At 41.1% G+C, this 17,579-nt stretch overlaps 1 protein-coding gene and 1 long non-coding RNA gene across 3 annotated transcripts; one reads left to right on the plus strand and one right to left on the minus strand.

Annotated features, from left to right (window-relative positions):
* Positions 1-6: 6 nt before the first annotated feature.
* LOC142061821 (uncharacterized) lies at positions 7-11,225 on the plus strand. 2 transcript variants are annotated; one of them, XR_012662265.1, is made up of 3 exons: positions 7-578; positions 1,103-8,185; positions 11,002-11,225. It is a non-coding gene; the product is annotated as an uncharacterized LOC142061821 (long non-coding RNA). The 2 variants fall into 2 exon arrangements; XR_012662266.1 differs by having other exon boundaries at positions 8,041-8,185.
* Positions 6,465-17,579, minus strand: DTD2 (D-aminoacyl-tRNA deacylase 2). The gene is made up of 3 exons (XM_075103325.1): positions 17,192-17,579; positions 11,219-11,288; positions 6,465-9,192 (listed from the first exon to the last, which is right to left on the minus strand). Exons 1-3 carry the CDS (start codon positions 17,297-17,299, stop codon positions 8,867-8,869), a joined length of 504 nt encoding a protein of 167 aa, XP_074959426.1. The 5' UTR covers positions 17,300-17,579; the 3' UTR covers positions 6,465-8,866.

Consider the following 17,579-nt stretch of genomic DNA (forward strand, 5'->3'; position numbering starts at 1 on the left):
CGCCGCCGCCGCCGGCCCTCAGGGGTGTGCAATCGGGCCCGGAGCCATCGAGCGCCGGCGGCGGCCGGCCCGGGACTCGGCCCTGCGGCGGGCGGGAGCGGCCCGGGGGAGCTCGGAGCCCCGGGCGCCGGCGGGCGGAGCCGCAAGGCCGCGGCGAGGTGTCGGGGTGCCGGCGGGGAGGGAGTCGCCGCCCCCGGGGCGGCTGCGGGCACGGGGCGCCGAGGCGGGGAAGGGGCTGCCGCGCTGCGGCGGCGTGAGGGGGGCGCAGCCAGGAGCGGGGGCTCCGCCGACGGAAACAACACCACCACCAGACCCCTCTTGGGGGTTTTTCCTAAGGTGGCTCGGCCGGCCCTGCTGAGATTTGTACCCAGCCCTGGCCGGAGCCTGCCACGGCTGCTGATCTTTCACTTCACCCCATCTGTGGCTCCGGAGAGGGGCCCTGGCGCTACGCCAGTACGGTAACAGGAACACTCAACGCTTGCAAAAGCTGTTACGCTCAGGTTTCACCGGTGTGAGCTCCGAACCCAGATCGCGATGGGATCCCAAGTCACCGGGTCGTTCTGTGTCTTACTGACAAGGTCAGACATTCGCTCCTCCGTGGTTTTTACCTGTTTTTCTCCTACTGCATAGGTGCTCCAACTGAAAGAGGTTGCTGCGTCGCTGGGAATGACTTCCACCCTTGGAAATTTTCATAAGCATATTTACTGGTCACAAGAAAATTTCTGTTGGGGGATTTTCTTCCCTGAATTCAGCCTTCAGAGTTAAAGTTCTGCATTCATTAAGGGAAAATAGATGTCACTCAGCCATTTTTTACTTTAAAAACAAACAATAATCTTATTGCAGTTTTGTAGCTGATGCCCAGCCATTGTCTGGATTGTTTTTGCATCCTACCGACTACCTACCAGAGCAAACTGGAAGACAGACATCAGGTCTGGTTTCTGATGGGCACAAGTTAGTTTGGTGGGATTGAGATGTGCAGTTTTAATTCTGCCAACTTAGCTGCTGCTAGAAAGTTGAAGAAATAATGCCTTCTGGAATTAAACACTGGTTTTGACTGTACATCAAACCTTAAAGATGACCTTTTGTCTTCTTATTCCCATAGTGTGAGATTGGTTAAACCTCAGAGTGGAAAACTAAGGTTCCTCTCTACAAACTGAGTTCTCTGAGGCTGTCTTCTTCAAAGTGATACAAACCATCATGGGGAAGAAAGAATGCCTAGGATGCAGAAGCATAGGAGCCAAAACATGCCTAGCCCTTACGTAAGCTTATAAATTCATCTTCAGATAGGTTCAACGTCTGAAGTTTACATGCAGTGTGATCCTTTATGAACATCTGTATTCAGTCATGTAGATGATGCCACTGAGGAATAGTGCAAACAGATTACATTTTGCTAGAGATGCCAAGAGCACCAGGCTGCATTACCGTATATGGACACTGGTTTCATTTTTACTAAATTGCCTGTAATAAAAAAACGCAAGGGTTGATGCAATGACCTTTTACATCCATTTCTGCCAATGGATATGGTAATGAAGAATACATAAATGCCTCATACTTGAAGCAGGAAACTATTTCCTTGGTGTATTTCAAAGAAATCAACTCTAGATACTCCTGCTGGTGTAAAGGTGTTAACCTCTGGTGTTGAAAATAACATATACCCCCAGGAAAGAGTTATTTGCTCAGTTAACCTCATTTTGATCAGAAGATGAGTTGCTGCTGCTCAACATAAAGCGATCTGCCATTCAGCTTGTGAGAAAGGTCAGCTGAACAATTTATATTCAAAGACTGTTGGCATTATGGCATTTTCCATAATGAACTCCACAAAAACAAAGGCTGCTCTATCTGACAGTCCTGAGGTAACAGAAAGACTTGGTAATATTTGTGAAGGATTGATCATGTTTAGCTCAGAAACAAACAACCAAAACCAAATCTAGAATGATTTTTAGAAGATTATTGTGTTATTATTACGATGATTATTCACTCTGTTGTGGTAACAGACAGAGATCCACTCAAGATATGCATCTCATAATGCTGAATGTTACGTGAGCACAGGGCAAGACAAAATGTCATCAGTTAGAAATACAGTCTTGCTCCGTTCTTCCCAAGAATGATCTCGCCCAGCCCCCAGTACACACGATATTAGCTCTAAGTGATGCTGTGTTAATACCCAGCTCACACGTGTCAGTTGGCATAACGAGGGGTACTGATGCAGGATGCTCCTTCCATCTCTGGATACATCAGCTTTAGAGCTGCTTTGTGCCAGCAGTGCTTACATGAGAGTAAGAATCTCTATTTACTGGATTCATTGCTAACTTTGATTCTCTGATATGTTTTTTTCCCTAAATTGGTCAACAGAGTGTTAACCATGCACTGATTCAAATTAGCATCTACTTCAGCAGTAATGCATGCCAGTTTCATCTTTCCCCTTTTCAATCTGAAATAAAAAAATATTGTCAAGCAAGTTTATAGTATTCCGTTCTAAACCAGACAAAAATAGGACAATTAAATGTATTCACCATGTATTAATTCAATTTCCCCTTTCCCCATTAGTCCTGACTGAGCTTCAATAGCAAATTACTTAACAAAATAAGCAACTGGCAAATAATTGCAGTGCACAAACCTACTGATTAGTCTTCTCATTAGTTAGTCTATTTTGGTAAATTGGGTTGACTGATTTAGAGCATGAATCAGTTCTGCCATAAAAGTTCCAGTCATAGTAGAATATCTATACAGTCACATATGCCTCTGAGCTAAATATTTTCTTTCTTACAGCTTTATAATCCTCAATGACTCTAGAGGAAGAGAAAAGAATGTATTCCTTTGAATTCAGGGGGACTGTCTATGCATGAGTAAGAATCGCAGGACTAGGGGCCTGACTTAAAGCAGGTGAAGCATCACTGAATAATCACATAGCAAACAAAACCAAATTCCATTATATTTCAATATTAGTAGGGAGAAATGTATTTAGATTAATTGTAAGACTAAACATTTATTTTTATTTTTGCAATTATACGGTCAGTATACCCATTTGACTGCAGAGTGAGAGCATTAAGGTCTGATTCTGTGAGCAGTTACCCCAACAGCAACAGGCAATTTACATTTGACTTTAATCTGAATAAGGTTATTAATCTGCCTATGAACATTATAACATGCTCATTTCTAGAACTGCTGCAGCCCTTAGCCTCCGTGGCTGTCCATCAGTGCTCCCTCGGTTGAGACAGTAACTATGTAAGTGTTTCTAATCCCAAACGTGAAAACGTTCAGGTCCCTGGAGTAGCTGCCTTCTGGAAGTATGTAGAATCCAGTGCATCTTAGACTGCCCTAGCTTTTGCAAAACCTTAGGTATGAATCTTTCTTTTTTACATATTGAATACCAAAAATAATATATGGTTTTATTTCATGCTTAAACACTGCTAGACTTCCTTTTATTCCCAATACAGTTGCTTTTTGTACTATCACAAAATACAAAGCTTGAATTCCTGCCAAGCAATTACACAGTCCTGCTCTTATTTTTAATCCTGAAATGTAAATAGTAGTATTATGCATGCCTAGATAATGTTAGATACAGTTACTAAAATGGAAGAGGGAAATAAGAAAAGGAAACGAGTCATATCAAAACCATGACACATACATCTCAAACAGTTCAACATGTGAATAAATGATCAATCTTCACTGGTAAATATAAATAATATACTTTTGTAAATTTTTTAATTAAATACCTGAAGAATCCTGGATAAAGTATTCTGACAAGAATTAGCTGCACTTTAATGAGATCTAGAAATGGGTTGCCAACTGAGTATTAAGGCGTCCCAAGAACGTTTTTCTTTCACTGTTAATCCAAAACCTACATTGCAATCTCTTTTCTAACAGAGCACATCTAAATAGCCTTAAGCTCCTTACTTGCACATTTTTAATACATACTGACATAATAGCATATATATTATGGCACTTAACACATGCAAATACAATTACAGTGAATAGAAACCGATCTTAAATTCACAGTAACAAGAAACATAAATATATATGAACTAGAACAGTGCACAGGAATACCACTTATTTACTTTTCCATGCTGTCTGGGTCATTCCTATTTCAGAAATAGTACGGGGCGTTACTTGTAGTGATACCACAACGATCACTGAGGTACTCGAAGTGCTCTGTGGACATCGGCTGAAGTCACATTTGTGAGGCAGAAGCTAAGGTAGGAGATAGTGAAAGGCAAAATCTTGTAGCTTCAACAAAGGTGAGGAGAGGGGAGAGCGTACTGCCTTCTGACACAAAAGGAGGAACAGAGGTGATTTTTTTGCCTTTAGTAACGGAGAAAAAGCAGTGGTTTTAAACCTCTTTTCCTCCTGTTTTCACTCTTTCTTTGTCTCACAGATGGAAAAAGTGGAGCAGAAAATTGCTTTGCCCAAAGCCACACACTGGCAGTAATTGAACTAGCAGACAGCATTGGTTTAAATAGAAAATGTGCAATACATTCATATTATTCAGGCTATTCTGACTGCTGTTTCTTTCTCTTGTCCACATATGCCATTTACTTTTCAACTGTAGTTGCACAGCACTTCTGCTAGCAGAATCTTGTAGGGATTCCCAAATTCTGAGTTGCTTTCAATGAAAGTCAAGAAAATAAGAAGGAATAGGAGATACCAAATTCACTGAGTTCTTAAAAGAGAGTCTCAAATTTTGGATGCTGTTTTCCCAAGAAAGAGATTAAGGAGGCAGCTCTGATTTCTGTCTCATCCAGCAACTGTGACCCTGATTTCTAATATGAAGCAGCTGGTGAATCTCAGAGTCCAGCCTCACTGTGCTGTGGAATATGCTAGACATAGTGATAGTCATTGTTTTGCTCAATGTACAGTCTTCAGGAGCGAGACACCGAAAAAACCTCAATACCCATTCATTAGATGAGAAGTGAGACACAAAGAAGTTAAGAAATTAAGCCAGTCACATAGAGGTTTGGTGGCAGACCTCAGGTAATGCCTGTGGATTTCTGGAGGCCGCTCTGGCCCTCTGGGGCATACTGCCACTCCAGCTTCAGGAGGGAAATGTAATGTGCTTGGAGGAGACCATACAGCAAAGTAAAGACTATTAGAGACTAGAAGCAGAAAATAATGGAAGCTTAAAAGATTCATACCTCCTTCTCCAAAGAAGCTGGTTTTATACCAGAGGTGAGACTGAGGTTCACCAGATCATACTTTTAAATCCAAGTAGATGCCTCAGACTGATGGAATGGACTTTGTTCTCAAGGAGGGGCTAAAGAGCAGTGGTTGCACTGAGTCACAATGAAGAAAGAAACTTTTGTGCAGCTTTTGTGGTGAACTAGATCAGACATCACAGCTGCATGAAAGGACCTGGTGAAAAACTCCACAAAGGCTGGCTAATATCCAGCAGCCCATCAAGTGGGTGCCATTTCAACATGGGGCAGCAACGGTCTGCAGGAGCTGTTATGTGCAAAATCTTGTTATATACAAAAAGAAACCCAACCTGTGTAAAGTCACACCAAATTTATTATTACTGCAACTTTAGCAGTCTAATCAAAGAATTATTATTAGCCCAGATCTAATTACTGCAGGGGAAAAATAAAAAAAAGGAAATAAATTGTATGGAAAGTCTCAATAATAATACCACAGTTAAAATTATTATGCATGCACTATCTAGTACCTACCCCCTCTCCTAGCGTCCTGCTTAGCCTTTCACCTCCCTGTGGCTTCCATCTGGTGGAGGGAGCAAGCACAGTGCATCATCAGCACCGAGAGTCCTGTGCCTATAGCAGTATGATGTTGCTGTTTATGGTTTCTTGTTCTTTCTCTCCTTTTTCCTCTTTTAGAAACAGCTCTTACCTGGGGGTGTTTTGACATGTTTTCTAGTAGAGTTTTACACCCTGCTTTTTCTTCACTAGTCTGCAACTATGTACTTTGTATTTTATTTATCTTGGGTACTTGTTCTTTCTTCTCTTTTTTTTTTTACCCATAAGACTAGTTTTGTCCAGCTGCAGGTGTTTATTACCTTCCGAATCTGGATTAATATTTGTATGTTGCTTACTGCGTGTAGCAGCTGAGGTAAATATGTCCAAAAAGGGCAAGGGAAGGAAGCAGGAATACTGCTGACTAGAAAACAAGCTATTGCACCTGAACTCGTTAGTTTTATGAGCACAGTTCACAGTCAATGCACGCTCAGCTCAGCCACACTGGGTGTGTATGCTGCAAACAAGGTCGCAAAAACCTGATATAACAATTACTGTGTGACAGTTGGATTGGAGGCCACACTAGAATAGCATAATGATGACTCCTGATTTTATAGTTTATTTCAGGGAAGTGGGGAATATTAAGCATCTTCCAATAGATATTCTATAAGTATAGAACAGGATAATTATTTGAGCTTTTGTCTAGTCATAGAATAGAAACTATTTAAAGCAGTGTCAGAACATCTGTTTAAAGCATATATTCATGGCAGAAAGGAACAAGCATTTGGCTTTAAAAAAATAATTTTAATCAATTTTGTCATCAGTATGGTCCACCATGTTATTCAGAAATGGCTTCTTTCAGTAAATGGATTGTGAATCAATAGTAGATATAAATAAAGCAGTACAAAGGGCACAGCATTCAACAAGCTGCCAATCGTTGGAGCAGAAGACAGCAGAAATCAGTATGCCAAAGTGGATACACGAATAAATCAGAAACGCGCAGATAATACACAGACATGCCACCTTTTTAGAGAAACTCCGGAATTCTGTCTTAACCCAAGAACCACAGAAATATACAGAAGTTTGTATGCGTTTTATATAAGAGGTCAGTACGAGGCAGAGTTTCGTCTGAAGTCTGGTTTTCACTAAACATTTTCAAGCTCATCCCTCTTAGAACTTGCAGAGTTCTTGAAATACAGCAAGTGAATTGCCAGGCTGCCAAAGATCTTTCTGGAGCCAGGGAAAAAAGAAACAAAACCACAACAAAAAACTGCAGACTTTGTATTATACCTCAATGGATCAATTCTTGAGATATACTGAATACCTGCAATTCCTGTAAGGTCAGTGAAAAGTGGTATTACTCAGCACTTATTAGGATTTGGCATCCAATAGAAAGGGGAGTAAGAAAAGATTTTTCAAGCACACGGATCATAATGAATTTGTATTAGTTATTCACATCAGGACAGTCTTATTTAAACATCGCTAGTAGGAACTTTGAACATGACTCATATGGTGTCTATCATAATTGTTAATTATTAATGAATAAATATGCCATTTGGGACCTAGCTAATATTTCCAGGACATTTGTGTGAATATTTGTTTTGAACTGTGAGAGCGCCAGTTGCCAGGAACTCAACATCCTTAGGTATTTCATAATTATTAACCATACATTATGTTAATCTGAAAAATCTCATTACTCTCATATCAAAACTATGAACTTTGTATCTGTTAAAAAACCAAAAGATCCTCATGGCATAGTTTGAGCCTGCAGATTACACCTTCAGTTTATGGGTTTTTTTTTAAATAAAAATAAGGACACAATATTTGTAGCTACTGACCTACAATTTAAGACTGCACAAGCTGGCATGCTTGCTAACCATGAAGTTTTACATCTTTTCCAGAAGAATTTGTTATTTAAATGGAAATTCTGGATAATTACTGCAAACCATATAATTGTCTAATTTCACTTTGAACCCTTCTAAATTACTGACTTCAAAAACACGATGCTTCAGTAAAGGAGGAACTTGACTCACAGGATGAATGCACTTGAATCAGTTTTGAATTTGCCACATTTTAATGTAGCTGTTCTGTTCTTACTGCCTCACAGGACAGAATTTCCCATTTTATCTTCTTAACACCATCTGTTAATAGTGTTTATGATGGTACTGCATAGGGGGTATGGGGATGGGAATGGGGCCCCAAATGTGCCGACACTGTAAAGAGGAGAAATATATGCTAGTCTCCGTCTGGTGGAGTCAATAGACAAAAAACTGGAAGGAAGCAATAGGGGCAGAGGGAATAATGAGATGGCAGCATACACCATACCATTTTTATTTTTGTTTTCATTTGAATATTTCAGTCCTTTTCCTGAGGCTCTGTTACGAAAGAACTGAGTAGACAACACCTCCAAGATAACAAGGACACGGACCAAGCTATAGCAAACAGCCTATCAAAACACACCAGAGGAGATTTCGGAGTGCCAACCTGAAGCAAGCAGTTTGCTGGTACAGCCTTAACTTCAGTTTCTAGATGTGCCTCACTTTTTCTTCCCTGTATAGCCCATGCTCAGTCCTAGTACCACCTTAAGTGTCCCACCCCTACACCCTCTGGATGAGGGGGATGGACTTCCTTATTTAGTAACTGCTCTCTGAGAGGCTAAAAATTCAGTGAATTTGTGCTTTCAGTATATTTGTTAGCTAGAAAACATTGCTATTTTATAGACATAAAACAGAAAGACAAAAATTGTCTGGCTCAGGAAATCTGAGAACAAATAAGTACATCTACAGCATTCTTTTTTTTAAACCTATAAACTTGGCTTCTGCAAGCATTCTTCACAACAGCTAACACATGTAATACTTTGTCATTATTTTGTAGTAAGAAATGTATACATTACTCCATTTTTGTTATAAAGCCTTCCAAATTATACAGCTTCATTGGAGCAATATTAACAGTTATTTTGAGCACACTTCAGACAAATGTGGACATAAAACACATACTCATTATCGCAAAGCAGTCTCAGGCATCCTTCTATTTAGTGGGATGGGCAACACCAGTACAGATGAGTGAAAGTCTTTTTTACACTGTATCTCCCAAACCATTTAAGTACATTAATGCTTTGAAATGAAAAAAAAAAAAAAAGGCAACTGTTGCAAGCCAGTACTGTATCCAGGATATAACTTATTTTTTCAAAATTCAATCAGGTGAGTGTAAGGTCCGTTTGTATCCAGTTTTAACACCTGCCTGTTTCCATATGTGCCGTGCTTGATGAGAACACCTGCTTCTACACACTTGGCATTGGCAGCCAGTTCTTTTTCACACAAAGTCACAAATTGAGAATAAAGTTCCAGCCCTTTTCCTTTTTCAATGTTTGCATGGTACTGCATCTTTCTTCCCTTTGGTTTACCACCTAAGGTAGCTTGTGGTATGATGAGCACATTGCCTGGTAAATCTAGAATAGAAACATACTCACCGCTTTCATTTTCACTCAATTTAACATTCAGCAGCATATTGACTGCAAATAAAAATAAGAGTTAGTGTAATTAAATTAAACAGGACCTAATATAACATAATAAACAAGATTCAACAAATATTGCGATACGTGTCAAACTATTCAAGTAAAAGAAACTGCTTATTAATGAAATGAAACATGGACAGTCAATAAAAATATTTAACCAAGATGTCTGAGTATTGTGAAGAATGTGAAGGATATTTATATTAATATAATATGCCTAAAGAGTTATTTTTCGGGGGAGGTTGTTGGCTGTCTGAAATCCTAAAGTTGATTCTAGTTGGACACACGCAGAGGAACCCAGGATCCAATTAGTGACCCTAACCTAGTTGCCTGATGCTCAAACAGGTAACATTTGCACAACACTACACGTTGTAGGAGATAACACAACACCATCTTCAGTGCACTTTGGAGAAGTTTCTGCCCTGACTGTCTTTTCATTCTGGTTGCCGTAGTTCACAGCACTGACCTGGGCTGAAGCCACAGCTCAGCAGTTTGGTCTCAAGTGGAGCTAGTGCCTTTCCGTGCTCCTCTCTGAGACTCGTAGGCACCAGCTTGTCTTTTGAGAGAGGAAATGAGCAGGAATGTCAGAGATGCAATTTGGCCCATAAGCCAGAATATATAAACTGGCAAATAAAATCGATGTATTTACTAACTTTATATTTTTGTATGTTTCTATAACAAATCAAATAATTCCCCCAAAACTTCCTCCAACTCTGTAACAGCTGTGAGGGTACTAGTCATGCCTCATAAAAGTTTAACATTGTTCCAAGCAAAAAGAGCTGAGTTGTGATTCAGGAACCAAAACCACCCATTCAAACAGTTTCAAAATAAATTTAGGAAGATATATTCTGTAAGGCAGACACTTAAGGAGGATGGTCATAGATGAGTCTCCTAACAGGAATCAGAACTTTCTTTTTTTGGCTTGTTTCAGCTGCCACACAGTTGAAAAGGTCATTATTCTCAAGTAACAATTTCTTGAAACTCTCACAAGAACAAAATCAATTTTCATATAGCTTTAAATACACCCAAAGATTTCCACTTAGTTTAGTGTCACAGAAAGACTGTGCCCTCCAAGACAAAGAGAGAACCCCCCCTGGAGCTGCTTTCGGCATTTTCGATAGCAGCTGTGCCTGTGCGCTGCCAGGTCTTACTGCTGGTCCCAGCAAGTAGCCTGAAACACACTATTGTTGTACAACCTTTTGCGAAACCACTAATATCAGCGAGCCACAGAAAGGAAAAGGGATGCTTTTGTCTGGAATATGTGGCATCACAGAATTTCCCAGGTGATACAGTGCTATTAATGGAGGAAAGGAGGGAGAAGAAATGAGGTAAAAAAGAGAACAATAACAAAACAGAAAGCCTCAAGCCAAAACAACAGTGGATGAAGACAGAAATCACTACCATTTCACCTTATCCACAGCTTCTTCTCCACTTTCATGTAAATGTTGAAGTGTATGTGGAGAAGAGGGAAAGAACTGCAGATATTGCTGTTATCAATTCTGAACCAGAAAACTGCACTTGAAATGTTAACAGTGTATAGTGTCTCTGAAATGAGATGGGAAGGACACTTTAATTATCCACCCAACTCCCTCTACTGGCTATAATTTTAAATATCCTGCACATACAGTGAGATCAGTGTTAAAACACTTCTCAGATCAAGCCATGAATTATTTGAAAATGGTTTTCTCTAAATTCAGTTCTGTCCTGGACTGAACCTGTTGCCTGATTCATGTAATATGTCAAACTGCAGATGCAGTGCTTTCTCTGTTTGCTAGAATGTTATCATCATGGCAATTGATTTTCTAACAGGTTGATCATGAGCAGACAGACAGAGTAAGAGGTATGGACAACTGTCAAACAGAAACAAGGCCAGCCAAGCTGTTCTTTCAGCCAGGTGATTGACTTGGAAGGATGCTATCTGATGGCTTTTTGACTACTTCTTGTCCAAATGATGGCTGTCTGCTCTGCTTCTACTGCTTTTCTTCTTTTTCGAACAACACAGGAATTTATAAGGATTATATCATACCGATTTTTGGAACAAGGTCCTCATCAGCACCTTTGAAGAAGCATATGTAGATAACAAGCCCTCTCTGGATCTACAAAAGATTACAGAAAACTACGTCAATGTTTCCCGTTGTCTACCAGGCACACTTATCGTTAAAGCTGGTATCAAAAACAACAAAATACACAGCAAAAAAGCTTCTAAGAGTAGTTTTAGTTATTTAGTATAGCCTCAGACATCAAGTTTGCACACCACACTGTGGAAGCTCATGAGATATATACCGATTATTTGCACAATGCTTCTACGTACTATTAAGCCAATTTATTAGCTCCATGTGAAGCCAAATTTACTTCACATTACCACAATGTACAGTATTAACATAGACGGGTGACAAGATGAATTAGTGTGCTTAAATCCAGCATAGGAAATAATTTAAGCTTTTTTACTATTGAACATACAGACAAAATAATTTTCAGTGTGAATTATGAGTTTATTTCCAATTATGAAACATGACAAACACCACAGGACTTGTCAGTGAACTGAATTATATTTTGATGTTAAAAGTAATCTAGTACAGGATAATTCTGAAAAAACATTTTGTTAAATAAAGATTTAAATATGACAGCCAATAACTATGAAGTTATTCAGAATATTATAAAGTTGTTCAAAATATTATTTATCAGTTTGAATTAAGTCTTTTTGGTGAAACGGGACCTTTCCCGATTTGTGCACAGTAAAGGGTATGCCACTTCTTTGGCATTCAGAGATGACTTGCAAGAACCATCTATTTGAAGAAAGAATTAGGTCTGTACTGAGAAGAAAGGACAAGGCAATTCGCGCGTAGCTTTTCTACTCTTGGTTAGTTCACAAGGAATGCGTGTGAACAAACTGTGCTTTATTAAGACAAACCAATTGGCTCTGCAGCCAACAGCAGTTATGTCTCATGCACAAGTATTCCTGAATGGTTTAACTTCTTCAGGAAAAAAAAAAGAAAGGCATACGATATCCACAGGCGCACAGTATCTAAAAAAAAACTCACCACCACTTTGTCAAGAATAAGTATCCTTCTATTTTTGTTAGAAGAAAAATAAACGTCTGCTTAGGAAATACCACCTAAGAGATGCTAACTAGATTGAGGCATGAGGGAGTCATTAATATCAACGTTATCAAAGCAAAAGGATAAGAAATGTAAATAGTTTCTTAAAAATATTTTTTTTTATACTGTCCCCCTTTTCTTTGAAAGATGAAGGTTTCTGGTGAAGAAAACTTAGCTATACACATGACGTTTTATCCCTTTGTTATTGTAGAGATTAAATAAAATGCTCAAGGCAATGACTGAGAAGAGCTATGCCTTCTCAACTATTTTTCTTGTGACTACCTTCTGGAAAAAGACAGCACTCTTTGTGGCCAAACATCACGTGCTGAGATCTTTCAAAAGCTTTAAATGGCTCCTTTCAAAACTCATTTTGACCACTGCAGAATATTATACAGGTTACCACATGACTGCCAGTGGTGGTGGTGAATAGAGTCAAATCCAGTTGGTGGCCGGTCATGAGTGGTGTGATTCTGCTGTATAGTGATCATGCTAATTCCAGATCGTGCTAATTCTGAGCCTTGCGACAGTATTTTCTGCACAGTCTCACGTACAGAAGTAACAATACTCTGCAAGCAGCTCACTGAAAAAGCAAAAAGGTAAATGCCCTCAGAGATACGGTGTAAATTTGGGGTTGTCCTGTGCAGGGACAGGAGTTTGACTTGATGATCCCTGTGGGTTCCTTCCAGCTCAGGACATTCTATGATTCTATAAACAAAGTGACATGTGCAAGTCCTAAGGCCAGACAGCTAAAGATTAGGCAAAAACATTCATTATTTTTCCAGCCTCTCTCATGATTTGACGCCTATTTTTGAATACACTTTTTATCACAAGATGAGACATACATATTGAGGGAAATTAGAGGGACAGGAGGTTTAATAAAAACAAAAATTGAGAGACTAGTTAAAGCTGCTAGAGGATGCTTCTATTTATATTGCATGTTTATGATCTTCTAGAACACTTTTCAACCATGTTATAGTTGAAAACTATTCAACTATTTGTAAGTTGAAACTTACAGTTTCAACTATGACTGAAAACTTGTTGAACGCTATTTTCAACACATGTGCAACTGTGTTTCAACCTTGTTATGTCTTCTTTGTTCTTTAATTTTTTTAATTGAAGATGTAAAATCAAATGCAATTTCAACAGCTAATCTAATAATAATGCATGTCAGTCCTCTGCTCTGAGGACTGATTGAAACACATCAGTGTTTCAGATGTCCTAAGACTCATGCTTGTTGCCAGCAGAAGGAATGGGAACGTGTAAAATATTTTGAACCAAAGCAAAAACACTGCCACTGCTGAAGGTTGTCTGTAACCTATTAAAGTCTAATTGACTGCTCTTCAGAGCTGCATTTAATGTAGGAAAAGTCAACCAAAATAACACAAATAACAAGGTTACAAATTCAACATGCTGATGTGCAGACAGCCACTGCAAGGAACTTGGGGAGTGACAAGCAGCCAGTTGGGCAGGGAAATTGTGCTATATGTGGATTTGCTGTTATCAGTAAAATACCTACATACATAAACCAGAAAAGCATGTTACTTTGCAACACTGGCATTTGTTATACAACTGTCCTAAGTAATCATCAGACCAGGCAAACTGCATCATGAAGGGTTGAAGTACCCAGCCCCTAAGGCCATACAGCCAGCCTTAGCCATGCTGCCTCCAAATACTCCATTTTAGCTCTTTTGCAGGAAAAAACAAATAATTAAACCTTCCCTCACCCTCCTGACTAAATACATTCATCTGAATTTTGCAAGATTTCATTAGCAAAGCCCAAATATATTCTGCAAAATATTATCTCAACTCCACCTTCCCCTCCACACCCCCCTGCCAGGAAAATGTAATGCAACTGATAATGAAAATGGAGACACTTTGTAATCCTTAGGAAGCCAGTTCATGAAACTAATTTATATAAATTATTCTTTGACACTTCCATTTCAAGTTCAGATTTGCTACCCCGTGGGAAGATTTCTTCATATTTCGTACATTCAGCTGCAGCAAAGAGAGGTAACATCATCAACCACAGGTCACAGAACAAGCCTGTGCCTGGTACCTTGTGTGCTTTTTGCTATCTTAACCAGAAGACAAATCAAGGGAAATAAGATAAGGGAGAGACAGTTTTCATTCAATAAAGTGTAAGCACTTATAATTTTTAGCTGAATATAATTTTTATGTTTCTTTTCTCCCATAGCTGTGAAATACGCCAAATCTCACCTTATTTTTCCCCTGCATGAAAAAGGAAAATTCCTTTTTTCCTCTTAAGTATTTTGCTGTATACATAAACCCATTATGGATGGTATCTAACCAACATTTCTCCATAAACAAGACATCCCATCCCCAGTAAACCTCAACAGGGCAGAAAAATTCAATCATGAAAACACAATGAAGAACAGTGATTCATGTACAGATAAAAAGTACACTCCTAACCTTTTTCCAGATAAAGAACATCCGCTCTAAACTTCTTAAAGTACCTACAAGGGTCTCTTGAAGCTCAGAAGCTAGTCAAAGCCACCTACATAATGTGCTATTTATAGTACACTGGGAGTTTCTCAAGGTGAGGGCCTACTTTTAAGTTGTTACAGATCATCAGGAACAGTCTGGTTTATGTAAACAATAATTTGTGAGGTCTGTATTTTTTTACTTTTGCACTGACATGCATATAGGAAGTAACATTACTGTACCAGAAAAAGTCATCAGCAAAGATTCCTTCCAACTACCTCTAAAGTAGTCATGCTAAAGAAACTATGAACTTCCCATAGGTTTTTGCTGCATTGCGACTAGTTCTTGTTACAATAGATTTCTCCCCAAAAGACCCAGGTATCCAGGAAAGATTCCTAAGTACCTATGACGAATATTCGTAAGGTTAATGTCTGGAAAATATCTACTGCTGAGGCTGCCCAAATCTCTTGCAGATTCCTTTAGCACAATCTATTGCTTTCCCAGTGATTTTGGTTAAGCCATTTAAAACTTCAAATAAGAGTTATAAGCAGCGTAACTTCCTTGTAATAGAGTCAGTCATGATATCTCTAAATCATAACACATGCCTCTTTGCGGATTGTTTAAAAGCCACCAAAATGACATTTCAGCTTGTATTTACTAGATCTACAATTACTTCTGAGATTTGCAAGCTAGAAATAGGATATTTCTCCTAAAGTAAATTTACGCTGTGCTGAGCAACTTTCACTATAATTAACCTTACACTGAGAGGCTAATAATGCAGTACACACTTCAGCCAAACAGCATCTGTAAGATGACACGTGTTTCCTTTGAGTGAAATGTTCTGGTTTCCCAGACCACGCTGCAGAAACTAGGTCTTACGGACCCACCTGCCTCTTCTGAACAAGGAGAGAAATGTTTTAAGAACAACATGAAAGTCAAACAGTGGAAACACCTAGGGACAGACTTCTTTTTAAAACTCTCTTCAGATTTGTTGAATGAACTCATAAGCCCTTTAAACACACAAAAATTTTTACTTTTAAAAAGTTATGCAAGTGACTATATTTAGCCCCTTCTGTCATAGTAGTCTTTAAGAAAGACAAAAGACAAACCCAAAAAAACCCCAAGGGCCGAATAGCCGACACCTGCACATACGAGTTATTCTAATGTAGGTAATCTGTAAACAGTGACAACTACAGTAGGACAGTGCACCCCAAAGGGCAGCCTTCATGCATAGCACGTAGCCCAAAGAGTCCACAGACCTGCCTACCTCTCCCAACAGAAGACTATAGGAAGAAAGGGGGGAAACTACAGTGTTTCCCTCAAGCTGTGCGGTGATCTACATCCTAAATTTAATTTTTGGTTAGTGGTCTGGAAAAAAAAGAAACAAAAATCAGAACTACTGCTGCCATAGTCCCATTGCTCTACCTGGCCTTTCTTCTCCTGGTGTACACTATCACACAATTAATGAGGTACGCAGCTGAGCCCATCAGCCAAGTTTGTAGCGCCTCTGTGAAAGTGTATTTAAGGAAGGGCAGATAATGAGAAGGGAAGGGGTGTTCTGTGGTGGAGTTGCTGTGTTCCTGAAGGGAGTGTGGCCTCTGGAGGAGCTATGCTGGAGCACAGGGGAAGTGGGAAGGAGCAGCAGAGAGAAGCTGATAGGCAGTGACCTTGACCTCCTGTGTGGCTTGTTGCCTTGCTGAAGGGACTGTGTGTAACCTGTAGTTATAACTGGGGGTAAGGAGAGGGCTCTGGAGTGGGAACTGGGAAGGGGGCTGGAGAGGTGTCTGAAATGAAGCTTAGCCTGGAAAAGGAGGAGGGATGTACTCAAATGGGTAAATATTTGGGGTTTGGTTTGTTAGGTTTTTTCTTCAAGACCCAAATCGCTAATTAAATATTTATGTTAACTGGTAACAAATTAACTTGAGTTCCCCAAGTCAAGTCTGGTTTGCCTGTGAGGGTAAGTGGTGTTTTCTCTGACTCTACTCTGACCTACTAGTTTTTTTACCCCTTTTGTCCCTATTTTCCCCTCCTGGCCGGGCAGAGGAGCAGCTGGATGGGTGAAAGGCTGCTGGCAGGGGCCAGCCCCCACCCGGGCGTCGCTTCCAGCGCTGCCGCCTCTGAGGAGCGAACCCCGGCAGAGGCGGCCTGCGGGGCCTGGGGGCAGGTACAGGCGGCAAGGCAAGCGGGGCCCTCCTGAAGCTCCGCGGGCGCTGCTGCAGGCGCTACTGCCCTGGCCGGGAACAGGGGAACAACGGCCGCTTTGCCCCTGTTGTTACCACCGGGAGCACCCCTGTGACGGCGGACGGACCGACACCCAGCGACCTCTTCCTCCCTCCCTACTCTTCCTCCCGCTCTCCCCGCCGGCGCTTGCGCCCCGGGGAGGGCGCCCTTTCCCGCCGCCCGCCCGCCCAGGGCGGCAGGGGCGACACCGAGGGGCAGCGGCCCGCGGCAGACGTTACCTCCACCCACTCGGCCTCGGAGCCGCACTCGGGCGGCTTCACCTGCAGCCGGGCAGAGACGCACTGCTGCAGCAGGGCCCGGGCCAGCGCCGGCTGCGCCGCCGCCATGCCGGGGCCTGAGGGCGGGCTTGGGCCGGCCGCCGCCGGGTAACGCCTTTCCGCCGCCCTAAGCCGCTCGCACCGGCGCCCAGTGGGGCGAGGCAGGCCGGCCCCGGCAGGCCGCCGGGGCGGGGCCGGGCAAGGCGCCGCCGGCCTGCGGGGGAATAACGGGCACGGCGCGGCGGGCCTGCGACCGGCACCCAGCCCGGGGGCTCCGCAAGCATTTAAAGGCTTACCTGACGTGCAGGCGGTAAAGCAAGTCCTTGCTAAGGATACAAGAGAAAATCCG

This window comes from Phalacrocorax aristotelis, chromosome 9 (assembly GCF_949628215.1).
Source record: "Phalacrocorax aristotelis chromosome 9, bGulAri2.1, whole genome shotgun sequence".
Lineage (NCBI taxonomy): Eukaryota > Metazoa > Chordata > Aves > Suliformes > Phalacrocoracidae > Phalacrocorax > Phalacrocorax aristotelis.